General features: G+C 38.5%; 1 protein-coding gene across 1 annotated transcript; it reads left to right on the top strand.

Moving 5' to 3' along the window:
• Positions 1-324: 324 nt before the first annotated feature.
• Positions 325-16,780, top strand: mccc2 (methylcrotonyl-CoA carboxylase subunit 2). Its single transcript, XM_020652259.3, has 17 exons — positions 325-539; positions 2,986-3,052; positions 3,205-3,289; positions 3,613-3,714; positions 4,295-4,422; positions 4,739-4,851; positions 5,740-5,853; positions 6,098-6,162; positions 6,704-6,803; positions 6,904-6,999; positions 8,306-8,378; positions 8,480-8,556; positions 11,206-11,272; positions 12,069-12,225; positions 14,026-14,140; positions 15,024-15,109; positions 16,334-16,780. The coding sequence occupies exons 1-17, from the start codon at positions 408-410 to the stop codon at positions 16,449-16,451; spliced, it is 1,695 nt and encodes a 564-aa protein (XP_020507915.1). The 5' UTR covers positions 325-407; the 3' UTR covers positions 16,452-16,780.
• Positions 16,781-17,223: the final 443 nt, after the last annotated feature.

The following is a 17,223-nucleotide window of genomic DNA, read 5'->3' as shown; positions in this document are numbered from 1 at the left end:
TTTTGGTGATGCAGTGGTAGAAAAAGTTGTAATCCTTTCTTTTTTCTCTCATTTTCCTCTCCAGCTTTTAGGCTAATATGTTTTCCTCCATCTCTAATTGATTAAGGAACACCTTTAATATGTGTTAAAACCCTTAAGAGTTTTTTCATCAGTTATTTTTGGCTGATAATTTTTAACCACAATACATTTTACATTGTTGCAGTGAATATTAATTTGCAATTTTATGCCTTCAACTCATCTGACCTGACCAGGTTCAGAAAACTTTTACTTCCCCTGACTGAACAGCAGATGGGGTTGTAGAGATCGACTTCTACGCTTCTACTGCTTCACACCGTAGAAGAAGAACACCGCTCTACGGTAGCAAGCGAACTAGCAAACTGCATGTTAAGCTAGACGGGAGTATCAAAATGCTTCTGCAGACGGCCCGACCGTGGATATTACGATGCAGGAGTCTACCTGTGGCTGCAACAAGATCTTACTACGCTGACAAAGTAGCTCGACTCGGCTCTCAGCCCGATAAACAGTCTTCTGAATATCAGGTTAGGCTAGCCTCTTGCTAATCCTCAAACACCTCTGCTCGCTGCTAATGTCAAAGTTTGCTGTGTGATGAATTAGATTTGGTGGCTCACCTGAGGCAGGAGTTAAATCACAGGTGGTGTCAGCTAATGTTTATGAGCTTTTATGCAGAAGCTTCTTGCAATTATTTGATTGTTCTGTTGCGTTTAAAGGCTGCAGGAGGTCAAAACCTTGAGCTTTTTACTGTACCTTAGCATCAACCAAGGTCTTCTCCTCCTCCTCATCATCATCATCATCATTGTTCCTGTGGTGGTACCTCCAGTTAAGAGCACAGCTTTAACTGTGCTGGTAGAGTCACATTATTAACATGAACTTTCCATGTCATGTTAAACACTCCTGATCCAGTTTGTGACTCTCTGCTGTATCCTTCCTTTATTTGTCTCTTCCCACTGAAACAGCAGGCATGTCAAGTAAATCCCAGGTGTAGGTATGGATAATAATAATAATAATAATAATAATAATAATAATAACTTTATTTATACAGCACCTTTTAAAAACACAGGTTTACAAAGTGCTTTGACAAACAAGAACAAACTAAATCAAACACAGAAGAACATAACAAGTGTAAAAATACTAAAAATAATTAAATACAATTCAACAGAAAAGAACCCAAAGTGCACGATACCCAACACACATATATAACCTGACCGTCACAAGAACCATCGTAAGAATATAACAACACGAGCTGAGACCAAGAGGAACCAAAGATTTAAAAAGATGTAAGAAACTAAAAGAGCTGATTTAAAAAGTAATAAGATAACAGCTATAAGAAGGTAAGAGCAGTAAAAGAAATAGAAAGAAGTGGTTAAAGGAGCAAAAAACCCCAAACTAAAATATTGATAAAAATACGAAGTAAATATAAATTTGAAACATAAATAAACAAAGTAAGTAAGATAAGAAATTACCAAGTTAAAACACAAGAGGAGTTAAGATATGAGCATGAATACGAGATAAGAGCATAAATGAAGGAACAGTAAGAAGTAAAAATAGTAAAACCAGTAAGAAAAGACGTTAAGAAGACGACATCACATGAAAGCAAGTCTGTAAAAGTATGTTTTAAGAAGGGATTTAAAAGAATTGAGCCTGCAGAGCTGAGGCTGATGGAGTAATCAAAGTTAAAAGCTATACTCTAGTGCAGGGATGGGCAACTTTGGTCACAGCAAGGGCCACATTCATTTGATTCTCACTGCCAGAGGACCAAATTGTAGGATACAAAAACGATTACAGTCGATTATGTCTCAAATTTAACTCAACATATGCCAGTGATCAAATATTATTATGGACATATTTCTGGTTTTCATGATTTCATGGCAGATTTTGTCATGTTTTTCTTAATGTTTTCAGTTAATTGATATGTAAAAATTTATCTGAGGGCCACGTTGAGAGTTGATAGACCCCTGCTCTAGCGTTAAAGTGTAAATGATCGTAAGGAAAACAATTCGTTAAACAAACGCCTGTTTTTATGTGACTTCTTTTAAAGACCAGTTTGGTATCTACTTAGTTATCACCGATGCATTATTATGACTGTAACGTAGAAGCAGAACATTCATATAAGGGCTATTTTCCTAGTTAGTAAGCTAGATTTAAGAGGGTTAAGTTGATGTAATAATTGAATCGTCCCAATCATATAGGGCATCAGTGTAAGTATAGATACTTTTGTTCTCATTAGGAATAAATAGCAGGATGCAATAACAAAAAATGTCACTGGATGGCACCACTGGCACATTTTAATTATAGTGTTTTCTATAATACCAGCTCAGTTGACTTGATCACAATGCACCAACATAAACAACATGCAGATTAAGTGTCCTGTCTCACATTAAATCAGCGTTATTACAGCAATGATCTTCACCTTTTAATTTTGTGTTGACAAAAGAAGATTGGTGAGGAAGAGGATACTTCACTGCTCTACTGCTAAATGGTCAAAGAGCTGACTTTTACAATGTATTCAGCTCTATAATCACAACTTTCATTTGTGTAATGGACAACAACAACAAAAACAGTCCACCGCCAATCATACTCGCCCACTCAGTCAATGATTGGACATTTATATTTTCTTAATTAATCATGTTAGTGAGTAGGTGGCTGCCTTACTGCGTACATGAAACCGGCTTGATTACGTGGCAGGTTATTGTAAGGGCCGAGTGCTGTCTGAGTAAACGTTAATGCTCTATTTGTTTCTGCTATTGGCCTTTAAACAGCACCTTCAGTGTGTTGTTGAATAAAGCCTTTCAAGACTGTCAGATTGTTGTTTTGAATCAATGACTAACACTTTCTTACCAGCCCGTTTAACAGTAGATGACCTTAACTTTACAATTAGATTCTTATTTGTTTTAGTTAAACCTTCCACAAGTTCCCAACATCACATGACAAACAAACAAATCTCTGTGTACTTTTCTTGTTTTTCAGGAGAATTATGAGCGAATGACAGTTCTTATTGATGAGCTGAAAAGCCGCACAGAGAAGATTAAACTGGGTAAGTTTAACCCACCCTTAACTTGTAGTTATCACTGTGTTTTACTGCAATGACAGTGGTGGCAGTGGCATTTCTGACAAAAGAAAAAAAAAATCGACATACCATCGTTAACAATGTTGCCTGATTGTCTTATTTTTTTTATATTAATCCAGGTGGGGGAGAAAAAGCAAGAAGACTTCATACTTCACGTGGGAAACTGCTACCTAGAGAGCGCATAGACAGACTGCTGGATCCAGGGTAGATCCATCTACTTCCATTAGTTTCCTGATGGATTAGAATTGAATGGCTAACCAACACATATCCTGCATAAGACTTAAAGAGCCATGTCTGGGTGTGGGTAGTTAAAATGTTTTGGGCTGTAGAAACTTCCCTCTACACTCAGGGCAGTGAAAGGATAATAGAATTGCTTTCATCTTGCTCTTCACTACAGAACCTTAAAATAATCCATCACTCTACACTTTCATGCTGAAAAATAGAAAAATAAAGCGGTGTAAAAACAAAAATCAAAAAGTGTTGGCCTCAACATGAAAACATTTTGAATTTGTTTTTATTTCTCACAGGGCTCCTTTTTTGGAATTCTCTCAGTTTGCAGCGTATGAACTGTATGGAAAAGAAGAAGTCCCAGCAGGCGGTATAATTACGGGGATCGGTCGAGTTTCAGGGTAAGCGACATGATCTCCATCTTGTCACAGTGTGAGATCTTTGTGTGAGAAGTTCATTCAACATATTTTTTAGTTTAAAGCAGTTATATTGAAATATAGCATACAGAAAATGCTTGTGTCAGCCTCTTAAACAGAACGTTTTCCTGCCTTGAATCATGTGAAACTGAATCACTGCGGGTTTTAAGCTGCTGGTCAGACACAACAAAACTCTTAAAAGAGAGTGTACCGTGAACTGATGGACTTTTGTTCTTTAGTTTTCTGACATTTTATTAACTAAACAACTAATTGATAAATCCAGGAAAAAATTGTCTCAGGAAAGTACAATAAAAATAATCATTTGTTTGAATGCATTACTATTTTTATTAGTTGAAGCCCTTCAAAACAAAAATTGATTGTAAGCCTTTTCTGTGCTTCCTTTAATGATGAACACATTTCCTTAATTGGCTCTAAAAATAGAAGCGATTACTTCTTGTCTGTCTGCATGATGATGGAATTAGCTCTTTGCTAAAATATGAAAATGAGACTGACTTGAGTATTCCAGATGCACCTGACACATTTCACAGTGTTTTTTCTCTCATAGGGTGGAATGTGTGATAGTTGCAAATGATGCTACTGTCAAAGGGGGAACGTACTACCCGGTGACAGTGAAGAAACACCTTCGTGCACAGGAAATTGCCCAGCAGAACCACCTGCCATGCATTTATTTAGGTGAGTTTTATACATTTGTAAGGAATGTGCTTTAAGGGTAAGGGGGGGGGGGCATTTTAAACTCAAATATCAACACTTTAATATGAATGACACTAAAAATGGTATTTGCACAGTGTTTTAGAAAAAACAGGTTTTCAGTTCAGTTCAGCTCTGCAGTTATTTCAAAGTCATAAAGCACCAGGGGGAGAACTTCTCTAGTGTCCGTGTAGACTTGAGTTTATCATTAAAGGAATTAAAGTGTTTCTGTAATCAAGCCAGAGGCCAGATGTTACTCATCTCTAAGTTCTCTAAATATTCTGATGATTGCTTCCTTTAGTGGATTCTGGAGGAGCCAATCTACCCAGACAGGCAGACGTCTTTCCAGACAGAGATCACTTTGGACGGATTTTCTACAACCAGGCCAGGCTGTCTTCAGAGGGGCTATCACAGGTGGTGTTAATGTTCTGATTGATTACACTGTAGTTAATGCAGCGCCCATATATCACACAGTTTGTCAGTGCTTTCCGTAGCCTTGGTTTTATGGTTTATTTGTTGTATTTGCAGTAACTCTGGGTTGATTCATGGATCAGTTCTTAGAAGCTGAGAGGGTTGTCTGAAAAATGATACCACAGAGAGCACAGATAGTAAATTGAAATGAACTGCACTGTTGTGGCTTATTCATCTTTTCAGTGTCTGCCAGCAAAATAACCCCCAAAAACTCCATCTTGTTTTTGACTTCTGAAGAAGAGACCTCCTTGTGTTTTGAAAACAAGTCAGTCCATGTGAGAGCTGATAAGTCTGATGGGTGCTGTAGGGAAGTCAGGTCTTGATCTCACATCTCTTCTGGAGACCCAGGAGTGATAAACACCGCTGAATATATTCATCAAACTGAGAGCCCATTAATGTATGCTAATATTGTCTCTGCTGATTATTAAAAAGGTTCATTATTCAAGGCTGCTCATTCTGTGGCTTCTTTTCTTTTTTCTCTTATTTCTTTTCCTCCTAATCAGATTCATTATTACCCCTGGACTTACCTTTCTGGTTGCTGTGTTACAAATTAAAGTCCAAGTTGTGAGTGGCCATTCTGTGTAGTTAATTGCATTGGCAATTCACATCTTTTATTTACAAAGCTTCTTTAAGGAAAAGCCTGAGGTAAAAAAACCTTACTCAATCTGAACTTCTATTTGGTGAACTAAAAACTTCTGGAAGTTAAGATGAGTGTGGTCATAAGTTTGCTGTTGTGGTCATAAAAGCAGCATTTAATGTTGAATTTAAGCTTTTGCATCTTTCCAGCCTTGGACTTCTGTTCCTATCTGACTCTTTCCCTCATTCTTTCAGATTGCCGTTGTGATGGGCTCGTGTACCGCTGGTGGAGCGTATGTCCCTGCCATGGCAGATGAGAGCATCATAGTGCGGAAACAAGGGACCATTTTCCTTGGAGGACCTCCATTGGTTGGTTAATTGCTGTAGTTGAACTGCATGAGTGTAGCGTGAAAGTTTGGAGCATCATATTGGCCCATGATCTAATTAGGGTGTTAGTGTGAACTCTATTAATGGCATGTGCTTTTTGTAATTTGACTCAAACTGTACAGTAACTAGTGGTTAATCACAGTTGATCTGTGTTCCATCATCCCACATTTATTGTGATGTAAACTGATTCGTCCTGCTGTTCAGAGAGTATGTTTTTTATTTGCAGGTTAAAGCCGCCACTGGGGAAGAAGTTTCTGCAGAAGACCTCGGTGGTGCTGATCTTCACTGCAAGTATGAAACAGTCTTTTTTTCATTTACATTGAATTGAAGAGTTTGAAGCCTAAACTCTTGGAGAAACATGACTTTTAAAAGTTTGGTTCTAAACCATTACCCACAGCCTACATGTGGGCGATTACTATACTGGAATCCAAAATGCTGTTTAAATATTTGTATGTGAGAGCATTTATAGCTGGGCCTATGTAGAGAATATGTTCTTTAGATTGTATAATGGCAAAGAGAAGATATTCTTTTGGATCAGGATTTAATTTGGAAGGTAGTATTTATTTGCACGAGTTTGAAGTTGGAGATTTTTGGAAATCAGCATGAATTAATATTGACCTGCAAAGAGCTGACTGGTGCTGAATCATTAAATTGAGTTTGTTGTTCAGAGTAAATGTGCAGGCCGACTATTTCACATCTGTTTTTATTATCCATAAATCTTTATAAAACAAAACAAACAGACAGGAGAGCAAAGTTCTAAATACAGTTGTTAATATTGTTTTCATGATTTAATAAAAACAAGATAGATAATAACATTGTTCTTTCTCCACAGAAAATCTGGTGTGACCGACCACTACGCTTTAGATGATAACCACGCACTCCATCTAGCGAGAAAGGCCGTGAGAAGCCTGAACTACAGGAAAAATATCGACGTCAGTTCAGTGATGACGATCATCAACAGTCACATTTACATCGTCCAAGTGAAGAAAAGCCGTTTGTGGTTTCTGTTGACGTGCACTTTCTCTTTTTCAGGTAACTACAGAACCGACTGAAGCGCCGCTTTACCCCGCTGATGAACTCTACGGCATCGTCGGAGATAATTTGAAACGCAACTTTGACGTCAGAGAGGTATTAACCCAGTTTTCTGTTCTTTGTCTCTAAGTGGCAAGAAACAAGTTTTAATCTGTATTGAGGAAAAAATCCTTTTATAGAACCAAAAAATATTCAAGTAGCAAATAGTCAAAATGTCCTCACAATGTTCCGGTATGTTTAATTTCTGTATAGCTAAGCATTCCCATAAATTACTTATTTGTTCATACATTACATCAGAAATCAATTTAATTTGAACATAAACATACATTGCACCTCTGTTTTATGTGTTAGGTTTATGAATGATACAAGCAAACCTTACTTTAACAGGTTCAGAATGCACTGTAGATAGTTTTGACGTGTCAGGTCTCTCTCTCTCTGAGGAGCTGAGTCAATAATAGACAGTCAACATCAGTCACTCTGTCCTCTCTGGCAGGCCTCTCCAGATGTTCCATTTGGTTTGAAGCCTGTGCCTTTGATTACTGATGTAAATCCAGGAGCTAGAACGACAGTTTACTGTTTGTAGTGTACAACAGTATTGACAGTCCATTATGGATGATAGATCAGCTGCTCATTGTGACAGCACAGCTTTTCAACTGTAAAGGGTTGACAACACAGGGTGACATTTGATCACACCAGCTACATGACCTAAGTTATTATCAGTCTGCTGATATAATCTTCACAAATATTTTAATGTCATATGAAGAGACGAGGGCTGCTACTCATGATTATTACACCTTACACCAGTTTTTAAATTAATTTTTTTTATCATGAATCAATAAATTGTCATGACTATGAAATTTGACAAATTTGTGAAATTACAATTTCCTCACAGTTTGCCAACACAGTGTCATCTCCCCTTTCTTTTTGGGTCGGACCCACATTCTGAAATGCACGTTGTTTCCTTTCAAAAATGGCAAAGAAAAGCAGAACCTCGTTTTATATTAGAAGCTGGAACCATAAAATGTTTGACCTATTTAATTGAAAATCATCATGATGATAAATAAACGATCACAATTACATAACAGATCTCCATTTGAGGCTAAAAATGATTAACACAAGATCAGTGAGTCTCACCGATCACTTGGTGATGTGCTTGTTTATGACCATGAACATGATGATTTAGTTTTTTTAACGTTCTGGTGTTACATACGTACTACCACCAAACCATACCCAAAAACTGTCTCCAACAAATACACCCTCTTTTTAAAAACTCACAGACATTTCTTACTTACTCACTTTGGACAAGAAAAAACAAATGTAGTTATTCGGGTGTATTGACTTAAAACAACCTGTGCACATCCTGTAACCTATCAGAAATAAATTCATCTTTTTTTGGTTGCAGGTCATTGCCAGAATCGTAGATGGCAGTAAGTTTGATGAGTTTAAGGCTTTCTATGGAGACACACTTGTCACAGGTATGTTATACGACAGTTTTTTCCATTTTTACAACCCTTACATGTTTTATCTCATGAAATCCACTCACCTCAAAGTGTTATTTTCAATATGTTTTGTTCAGGATTTTCTAGAATATTTGGTTATCCTGTCGGAATCATTGGCAACAATGGAGTCTTGTTTTCAGAGTCGGCAAAAAAGGTAAGTATCACATGTACCTGAAGATTACTACACTGGTATTAGTGAGTTAAAAATGTAGACTTTGGACCGAAGATATGACCGACGGATAGGTTTGCACTTAGATGAATGTCTACTAACATAAGTTGTTGACTGTTCAGGTGATCTAATATCAACACCTTCTCACTTTGATCCAGTAGGGGGCAGTATGCACCTTTCCATATGACATGTTAGTTTTATGTGTCACTTTAGTTAAAGTGGTTATTAGATTTTTCTAAGTTAATGTGTATATATTGGAAAGCAGGTATTTTAAGTCTGCACCTTTCTCTACCATCATGAAAAAAGTTAATATAAACAAGAATAATATGTTGAGTCTAAAACATGAGAGTTGATGGTTCCTGCAATGTGGTGAGAGAATACAAGCACGTATCAATAATCAGTACAAAAGACAGTGTTGGAAATTATTGTCAAATCTCAAACATTGTGCTTCCCTAAACTCGTATTTAAAGAACTCCTATGGATAATTAACATGTGCACAGTTTATTCAGTGTTATGTGTGTTGCTGTACAGTTTCAATCCTACCATGTTAAGGACAGACAGGCAACAACTGTGAGAAGAGTGAAAAGCTAAGAATCACGGTCATGTTAAATATTCCGAGCAGTATGAATTGTAATGGCAATATGTCTCTCTGGATGTCAAGGACTAAAGCACTTTACTGAAGCAGTTCACAAATTATTCTCCCTAGAGATTTGCTGTGTGCAACACTGGCAGCCCATATTTCCGTCATGAGGGAGCTTTAGTCTTTGTACGGGGTTATTACTGACCTTCTACATTGAAGGTGCTTGCGTACAATCAGCTTTCAAATTGCACTTGTCGCACCGTCTCTGATGAATGGCATTGTAATAACGTAGCATTTGGAAACCATGAACGAGAGACGATCTTGATGTTCATTCAATGTAATTCACTTAATTTGCGAGGCAATCTGCCGTGAACAGAGCTGAACTTTACACAGGCTTTGCAAAACGAGGAGCTGAATTTTTGATTACGGACTAATACCATTTTTTTCAAACACATTTTGAATTAGATCACAAGCTTGACCTGAAAAGAAAAAGGTTGCTGTGATTCATTTTCTCAAGGTCTCAATGTTACAGTATGAGCATTGAAATTAATCTGAGAGGGACTGACGCAAGGTATTAGACAGACGGAGATGTGGAGCAGACATGCTTGGAGATTGTATTAAATAAAAATCAATTCATCACCTGATTTTCCAGATGTGTTATTGTGACATGTCATCACCACTTAAAAAACGGCTGGTAACTTGAAAAAGCTCTTCCCCAGGTATTTGTGTTAGTGAAAGGGAAAGCTAATAGAGAGGAGATTAGATTTCTGTTGTTGTGCATGAACATGGAAGCGAATAGATGCATCATTTCTCACCTACCGACAGCTTCCAATAAACATCTGTCTTATACAATGTCTCCAACTTCTGTTTTCACTTTGCAATGCATGGCAGGATGCTACACGTAGAGAGGAAGCCGGCAGACTTTAACTGCTACAATGAAGAAAACACCTGAGTAATTCTGCAATACAAAGTATATGGAAATGAGATGACTCCACACAGAGCACAGCTTTTGTGCTGCTTTCTGTTGTGGAGTATGCTTCTTTTTTTTTTTTGGCAAAGCTGCAGGCTATTCAGCTCCTTCATATTCAAAATCAAATCTAGTGAATACAAAAGTTGATTTATTTCTGTCGTGACTGGTCTTTCAGGTCAGACCAGATGCTAAAAAAAACTACTTAAAGGCAGGGTTGGTAATTTTCTCCAGATACTCTTTCAAAAGAATTTGGTTGAAGTTGTCTTTAGGTCCTGACAGACATTAATAATTCATGTCCTCTGAAAAAGGAACCAAAAAACGACGTCATCTGTAGCAGTTGTAAGCCTGTAAAAACTTTGAGCAATGTCCTCCACGAGGTACCAATCTGATGAACCAAACAGCCTCCCTGTCTCCCTGCTCGTTCTCTACCCTCTGCGTGCACTAGCCCACACTCAAAGTCAGAAGTTTATACTGTAAGTTTTTTCGTCGGCTGTTGTGAGCAGTGCTAAAGTCTTGAATTATGATAAAGTTTAGTGTTTACTTACGTCTGAATGAGACACAAGACGACGTAGTTTCTACCCAATGCAAAAGATGAGCTGAGGTCCGTTTCTGGGGCGACGGTGCTCCATGTAGAGGGGCGTGGCTTTTGAGGCTGCACAGAGGGGAGAGTGTAGACGGAGCACTGAGGTAATGCTACTTTCAAAATCAAGATAGTTTTTCCAAAATTACCAACCCAGCCTTTAATGAATGGTCTTATTGACTGTTTATAAGATTGTATGCAAAGTTTGAGTCATCATTTGAGTCAGCTTCTCCAGAAGTTTCAAGTGTCTTCTAAAAGCACAAACAGTGATCCAGACAGTATTGTTTGAGTACAACAGTCCAGACACTCGTACCCCGAGCAGGTTCAGCCTGTGTGCTTTGATCATTGTCTCCCTTACATATTTATATCTTGACAGGAGTAGTATATTAGAAGTTATTCCCATCCCATCATTTCCCCACGCAGTGATCTGTGTTTTATCCTCCATGCTGTATTTCTAGCAGTTGGAATATGACACATTCACTGAATATTTGCATTTCCTTTCAGGGGACGCATTTCATCGAGTTATGCTGCCAGCGAAACATTCCGCTTATTTTCCTCCAAAACATTACAGGTCAGTGTGAATGTCTAATATCTCGTGTTTGGGGATTTGTGATATTAAAAGTTTTTGTTTAATCGTGTTTTTATTTTGCTCTTTTGTTTTGTAAATAATTACAGCTTGAGGGTATTTATTAAAGGCTGACATATGTATGGAGGGAAGACATAAGCCTTTCACAGTTACATTAGTATGGGTGTATATGTTTATCTTAATGCATGAGGCAGAAAACAATGCTGTCAGTGCTCTCTTCACATTTGATTGGCGGAGCAGGCTCCAGCGTCGCAGTTCACAATACACTAAAAGCTGTCTGCTGAGCATCAGAATAGAGACAGAAATCTAATCTGGTAGTGTTTGACCATGTTAATAATGTTGTATATTCTTATATAAAGATAGAAAGAATAAAGCCTTCTCGTGCCTCAGTGAGCTATAGCTTTGCAAACAAGGTGCAACATCCAATTATGGGCTTTTTCAAGCTCTGTAATTCACTGTATCTGCCTCCATATCAGTAATTGTTATTCGTATCTGTTTCAAAAAATCCAATATCATTCGAGCGCTTGTATATATTATTTGACACTTAATAACTTCAAATAACACATAATGATGTAGCTTTTAATGGCGCCTTCTATACCCCGTATTTTACACCATATCACTGCTCACATCAGCCACTTATGACGTGATGCAGAAATATTCTGTACAACACCTGAATATTAGTGAACATAGACCTACTTCTGTTGACCCAGTGTGACTCTAAGATAATAACACACTGAGCCGTGTTTCTGTTTGCCGTCTCTCCTCTACCTCTCCGTCTCAGGCTTCATGGTGGGCAGAGAGTATGAAGCCGGAGGAATTGCCAAAGATGGAGCCAAGATGGTCACTGCAGTGGCTTGTGCCAACGTGCCCAAGATGACAGTCATCATTGGCGGCTCCTACGGTGCAGGAAACTACGGCATGTGTGGCAGAGCCTACAGGTATGAGGAGGTTAATGAGCGGTCTGTGTTGAATACGGAGACAACATCTCGAGGAGAAACCTGTTGTGTAAATATGAGGATCATTCCTCGTGTCTTAGTTGTTTTTGAATAATTAAAGTATTCAGAATATATTGTACATGACAGTGACCTTATTATATCTCAGGAAATATTCAATTTGGATCCTTTTCAGAGCTAAAAACACATTTTATAACCACAACATCCCTTTTAATTGGAAACAAAAGCTAGCTCAACACAACACTGCTGACAGAATGAAGGATTGAATTGAATTAAACTTTCCTCATCTGTCTCTTATTCAGCTCTTCTCCTTTTTGTTTTCCTTCAATTTGCATACATTTAGAAAACTAGTGCCCAGCATTAACTCATACAATTGAAATAGGTACAACTGATGTAGCTTTGTGGGGAATGCTGTTACTCACCTTTTGTTGGACTTTTTCTCTTATTTAGTATTTCTGACTGTTTGTCCATGTCTACATGTTTCATACTCAATATTTTGCTGCAGTTATCTTCAGATTTTTAAACTATCACTATCACGATTTTAATTGATGTGTGTTTTAAGTTGTCTGTGATGGAAACACAAGTTTATTGGCGCTTCATAAGGCTCCTGTGAAGAGTTTTCTTTAGCTTGTTATGAAAGGTAGTGAAATCGATACTGATGACCATATTTAAAAATTAGGGCAACCGACCAGAACGACGGCCGAATCGACGTACATAATACATATATTAGGAAAAACATGCAGTAAATTCAATAATGATATAACTTCAAAAACGAAAACACCCTCAATCCAACAGGTCGCAGGCTCTACAGTATGACTCAAACCTCCGGACAAAAGTGCATAGAGTTAACGGTACTGTTAGCTCCTGGGCTAATTTAGCAGAGCTATCGGCCCATCAGACACCATTTGACCACATGGGTTTTGTACATGTTGTTCTTTTTTTTACAGTAGACACTGGGGCAGTAGTCCGGATACACTCAGCTCTGGTTTTTATTGTTATCTGGTGTGATAATAAATCATCTTCCTCCTTCCATGTTAGTGTCTATCTCCATAGCGGGGGTTCGGTGAGAGCAGCCTCAGGATGCCTGGAGGCAAAGCTGGAAAAACCACCACACTACTGTCTTCTCTAAAGTCAAACTGGATTTATGTGGTTTCAGGGGTAATGGAACACCGGGATAGGTTGCGTCTCTCCGGTGGGTTGTATAACTCCCACCTCCCGATGGTCCAAAGACCAAATGATCGATGTTTTAAAGGGGGTGGGTTAGCCACAGCGCTCAGTTAACCTTAATCTAGCTCCATGCATCCTGGACCTGCTCAGCTGTCAAGGCCAGACTAGCTTTAGTTGTCCTTGTTGTAGTCATTTTAATGCTACCCTTTTGTATCATTTATGTATTTGCATCGCAGTGTAATGTGTAATGCACAGTGGCAGAATGTCAGGGTGAAGTTGTCCCTGATCGGCCCTTAAGAGTTACTGCTAGAGGAGTAACTTGGGAAGACTGGCGATGTGTTGTGTCGGAGCCAGATAGGCAGAACAGGCTGCTGTGTGTGTCTGAGAGTGTGTGTGTGTGTATGTAAAGCTCACGATATGTGTTCACACGCCATGCTTCCTGCTCTTCTGCAACGCCATTATGCAATGTGAATAAAAACACCTTTGTTATGGCGCTGTTGTGGAACCATAAAGGGCTGACGAGTGTTTGACTGTTTAAACACAGCAGAATACTACTAACAAATGTACAAGACAAAATCAGCAAAGTTCCTCACAGCAGCTTTAATTTTCCCCTCCCAGCCCTCGGTTCCTGTACATGTGGCCAAATTCCCGTATCTCGGTAATGGGCGGTGAACAGGCAGCCACCGTCCTGGCCACCATCACCAAGGATCAGAAGGCTCGCGAGGGAAAGGAGGTAATGATTCCCATTTATCATCTGTTTACTGCTTCACTGGAACAGCTTCAATCTGCTTTTCTGCCAAACATATAAATATTGTGATCTTTTTTATATGGACGGAATGAAATGGCACTTACGCATAAATTAAATGATATACCTGTTAAGAGCTTCAGAGTGAACTTATATGCCATATGTAGTCAGCAGATGACTGTAATTAAGCTGTGTAAAGTATTATGAGGTAGTCAAAATGACCCCTCTCATCAATGCCCTGCTAGCAGGCATTTTAAGCAGAGATGTTTCCAGTTGATGGTTTAAATGTAAATCAGTCAGTCATTATTTGTATAGCGCCAATTCATAACAACTGTTATCTCGAGACAACAAAATGACATCATCATCGCAAAAAACATGTTTTTTAATAAATTTAATAAGAACCTAAATATAGTCAGTGGTACAGAGAGAAAGAACTAAACTACACTTAATTAAATTGTTGATAATTCCTATTATTTCTCATTTCTTCTGCCAATAGAAGAACCGGATTAAAAGTGACAGTAAAACAGCTATAAGAGCGTATTCATCCTCTATAATGGGACGTGTTTCTGAGATAAATTCAAGGGAGGCTAGAGTTTCGAGGGTTACAAGAAGGATTTAAATCCAATCTTTCACATGATTGGATCAAATACTCTTAAGATAGAGCTGATGCAACCCAGCTGCAGTGGATCCAAACTTTATGAAGGTTATTTTATAATGTTCATCTTCTCTTGTGAAGTTCTGACATCTTTTATAATTCATTTGGTAAAAATCCTCAATGCCTACATCTCTTTTTGATTGTACATGAATGTAGTTCTTCAGTTCTTGGCAAACATACAAAGTCAGCTCTTCTGTTTCAACAACTTATTCACAGTTTACAGCCGAACAAGAGGCGGCCATGAAGGCGCCGATAGTGCGGCGGTTTGAAGAGGAAGGCAGTCCGTACTACTCGAGTGCCAGGTGAGCTTTTGTGTTGACACATTGCGCTCCACGTCTCAGACGGGTATGTAAGAAAGGGGCTCACTTCCTGAACATCACTGCTGCGAGTTTTCTTTGTGAAGTGAAAATATGAAGCCTGCAGCCTTTGCTTATTATTCATTTCAATACATCATGTGATCCTGCTTTTCCAAGAACTGAGAAACCACAAACAAACACTCTTCATGCTTGGAAGGGGCAGTGTGAGTGGTTTCAGTGTGTGATGTCGTATTGATGTCTTATTGTTGTTCAGCTGGAATGAGCAATCCCTGCTTTCCATTTAGTCCTCTGTGCTATTTTGTATGGTGTATGATGAGCACAACACACATCTCATGATGGAACCTTTCAAAGAGAAAGTTCCTTATATGTCGGAGAATGTGAGGTTTGTGTTACAGTGCTGGGCAGTGATTTCATTCTTAAAATGAAGCAGATTTGATGTACCGGTATGTACTTTGTCAGGTAGGATGTCACATAAAAAAACAATTAAATCAGCAATAATTTGAGTCTCTCTTAACAAACTGTAGCCTATTCCTGATACCATATTACAATTTACATTATTTTAAAAAAATTATACTTGAATTGAATTCATTTAATTTCCCACTTAATATGACCTCAACTCTGCTAATTGTGTACCAACATTTTCTTTAACGGTCGTCTTAGTTGTTGTTCTTAAGAGGAATAACTTCCCACTCAAGAGCCCAGTCTGCCTCTAGAATCTTCCTGTTCATTCCCACATGTCCCTCACAGCTGGTATAATATAGACATCATCATCCTCACCCACTCGCTCCTTCTCAGAATGTTTCCTGCTAACCTAGACTTCTTTCGCCGTCAGGAAAGTTGAAAGCCAATAAAGTCAGGGTGAAACATGTGGCTGTTTGTGTTCACACATGCAGATGACCCGGTCGTTTTGTGCATTAGCGTATAAGGTTAAAACACCACAGGAGTACTAAGAGATTGTGCTCACAGGGAATGCAGCTACTGACATGGGGAAGACTGTCGATCTATCCGTTTGGACAACAGAAGTTTGCTCAGAATAAATTGTGCTGCAAAAATAAAAGAAGAAAATCCCTTCTTTAAACCTCTGCAAGTGCTTTCAATCTAGTAGATAAGCAAGGATGTTATTCTGAGGCAGGGACACTAAATCCAGATCACAAACTTTCACAGGTGCAACAAGAAGAAGTGTAATGTGCTTTTATTTATTTTCAACAGACTGTGGGATGACGGGATTATCGATCCTGCTGATACTCGACTGGTTTTGGGACTGAGCCTCAGTGCAGCGCTGAATGCACCAACGAAGAAGACACGGTTCGGAGTGTTCCGGATGTAACGCTCCTTTAACATGTTCAGGTGTAAGTTTAAACCTGCTTGTCAGAGCCAGACGTGTTCGGTACTTTAACTTGTCTTTGTAGTTTCACTAAACAGATTAACAGCAAAAAAAAAAAGAAAAAAGATCACTAAAGTAGGATGACACAACATTAGATCCACATGATTGGATGGTGTGCTGTTGATGTGGGATGTTTCCACATAAACGTTGTGCCTTAACTGTTACTACTCCAGTGTAAATGCAAACTGTGCTGAACTGTTTCCCTTTCCTGTTTGATGATTTTTAATCAAATACTGTACATGGAGAATTATAAAAATGTGAAAACATATAAATGCTTTCTGTGTCTTCTTTCATGAGTTCTTCCAACATTAACGGGGAAAGAAATATAACAGAGAAAAGACTCTGATAAGGGGTGGATGGGGGGGGGCGCTGTTTAGCTATAAATATCCACCACAGTCCAAATGGATTGTAGAGGCACAGATGATACTGAAGCAGTTTGAATCAAATCTTTAGAAAATAAGTTTTTCTAAATGTGTGAAAGCTCACTGCGATCGTTTCTTTATGCACACTTTAAGTCAAATCTAGTGGAAATGGTAGGTTTCATTTTGTCCTTTGAGACAGTCTGCTGTTTGCTTTAAATGTTTGAAGTATACAGATTATATACAGTGTATTTAGTTTGAGCAGGTGGGAATGGGATGTAGTCTAATTCATGGCATGCTGCAGACAGAGTGCGATGTGTACCGACGCTGAGCCGGAGAGGGAAAAAGTGCTTAAC

This window comes from Labrus bergylta, chromosome 2, assembly GCF_963930695.1.
Source record: "Labrus bergylta chromosome 2, fLabBer1.1, whole genome shotgun sequence".
NCBI classification, from domain to species: Eukaryota; Metazoa; Chordata; class Actinopteri; order Labriformes; family Labridae; genus Labrus; species Labrus bergylta.
The sequence above is the reverse complement of the archived record's forward strand: the minus strand, read 5'-3'. Positions and strand labels throughout refer to the sequence as shown.

Bases quoted from the DNA above. Each gene is read 5' to 3' on its own strand.
- mccc2 (XM_020652259.3), top strand. From the start codon at position 408: ATGCTTCTGCAGACGGCCCGACCGTGGATATTACGATGCAGGAGTCTA. The intron at 3,290-3,612 runs GTAGATCCATCT...TATTTCTCACAG, and splicing joins GACAGACTGCTGGATCCAGG to GGCTCCTTTTTTGGAATTCT. The intron at 4,852-5,739 runs GTGGTGTTAATG...TCATTCTTTCAG, and splicing joins CTTCAGAGGGGCTATCACAG to ATTGCCGTTGTGATGGGCTC.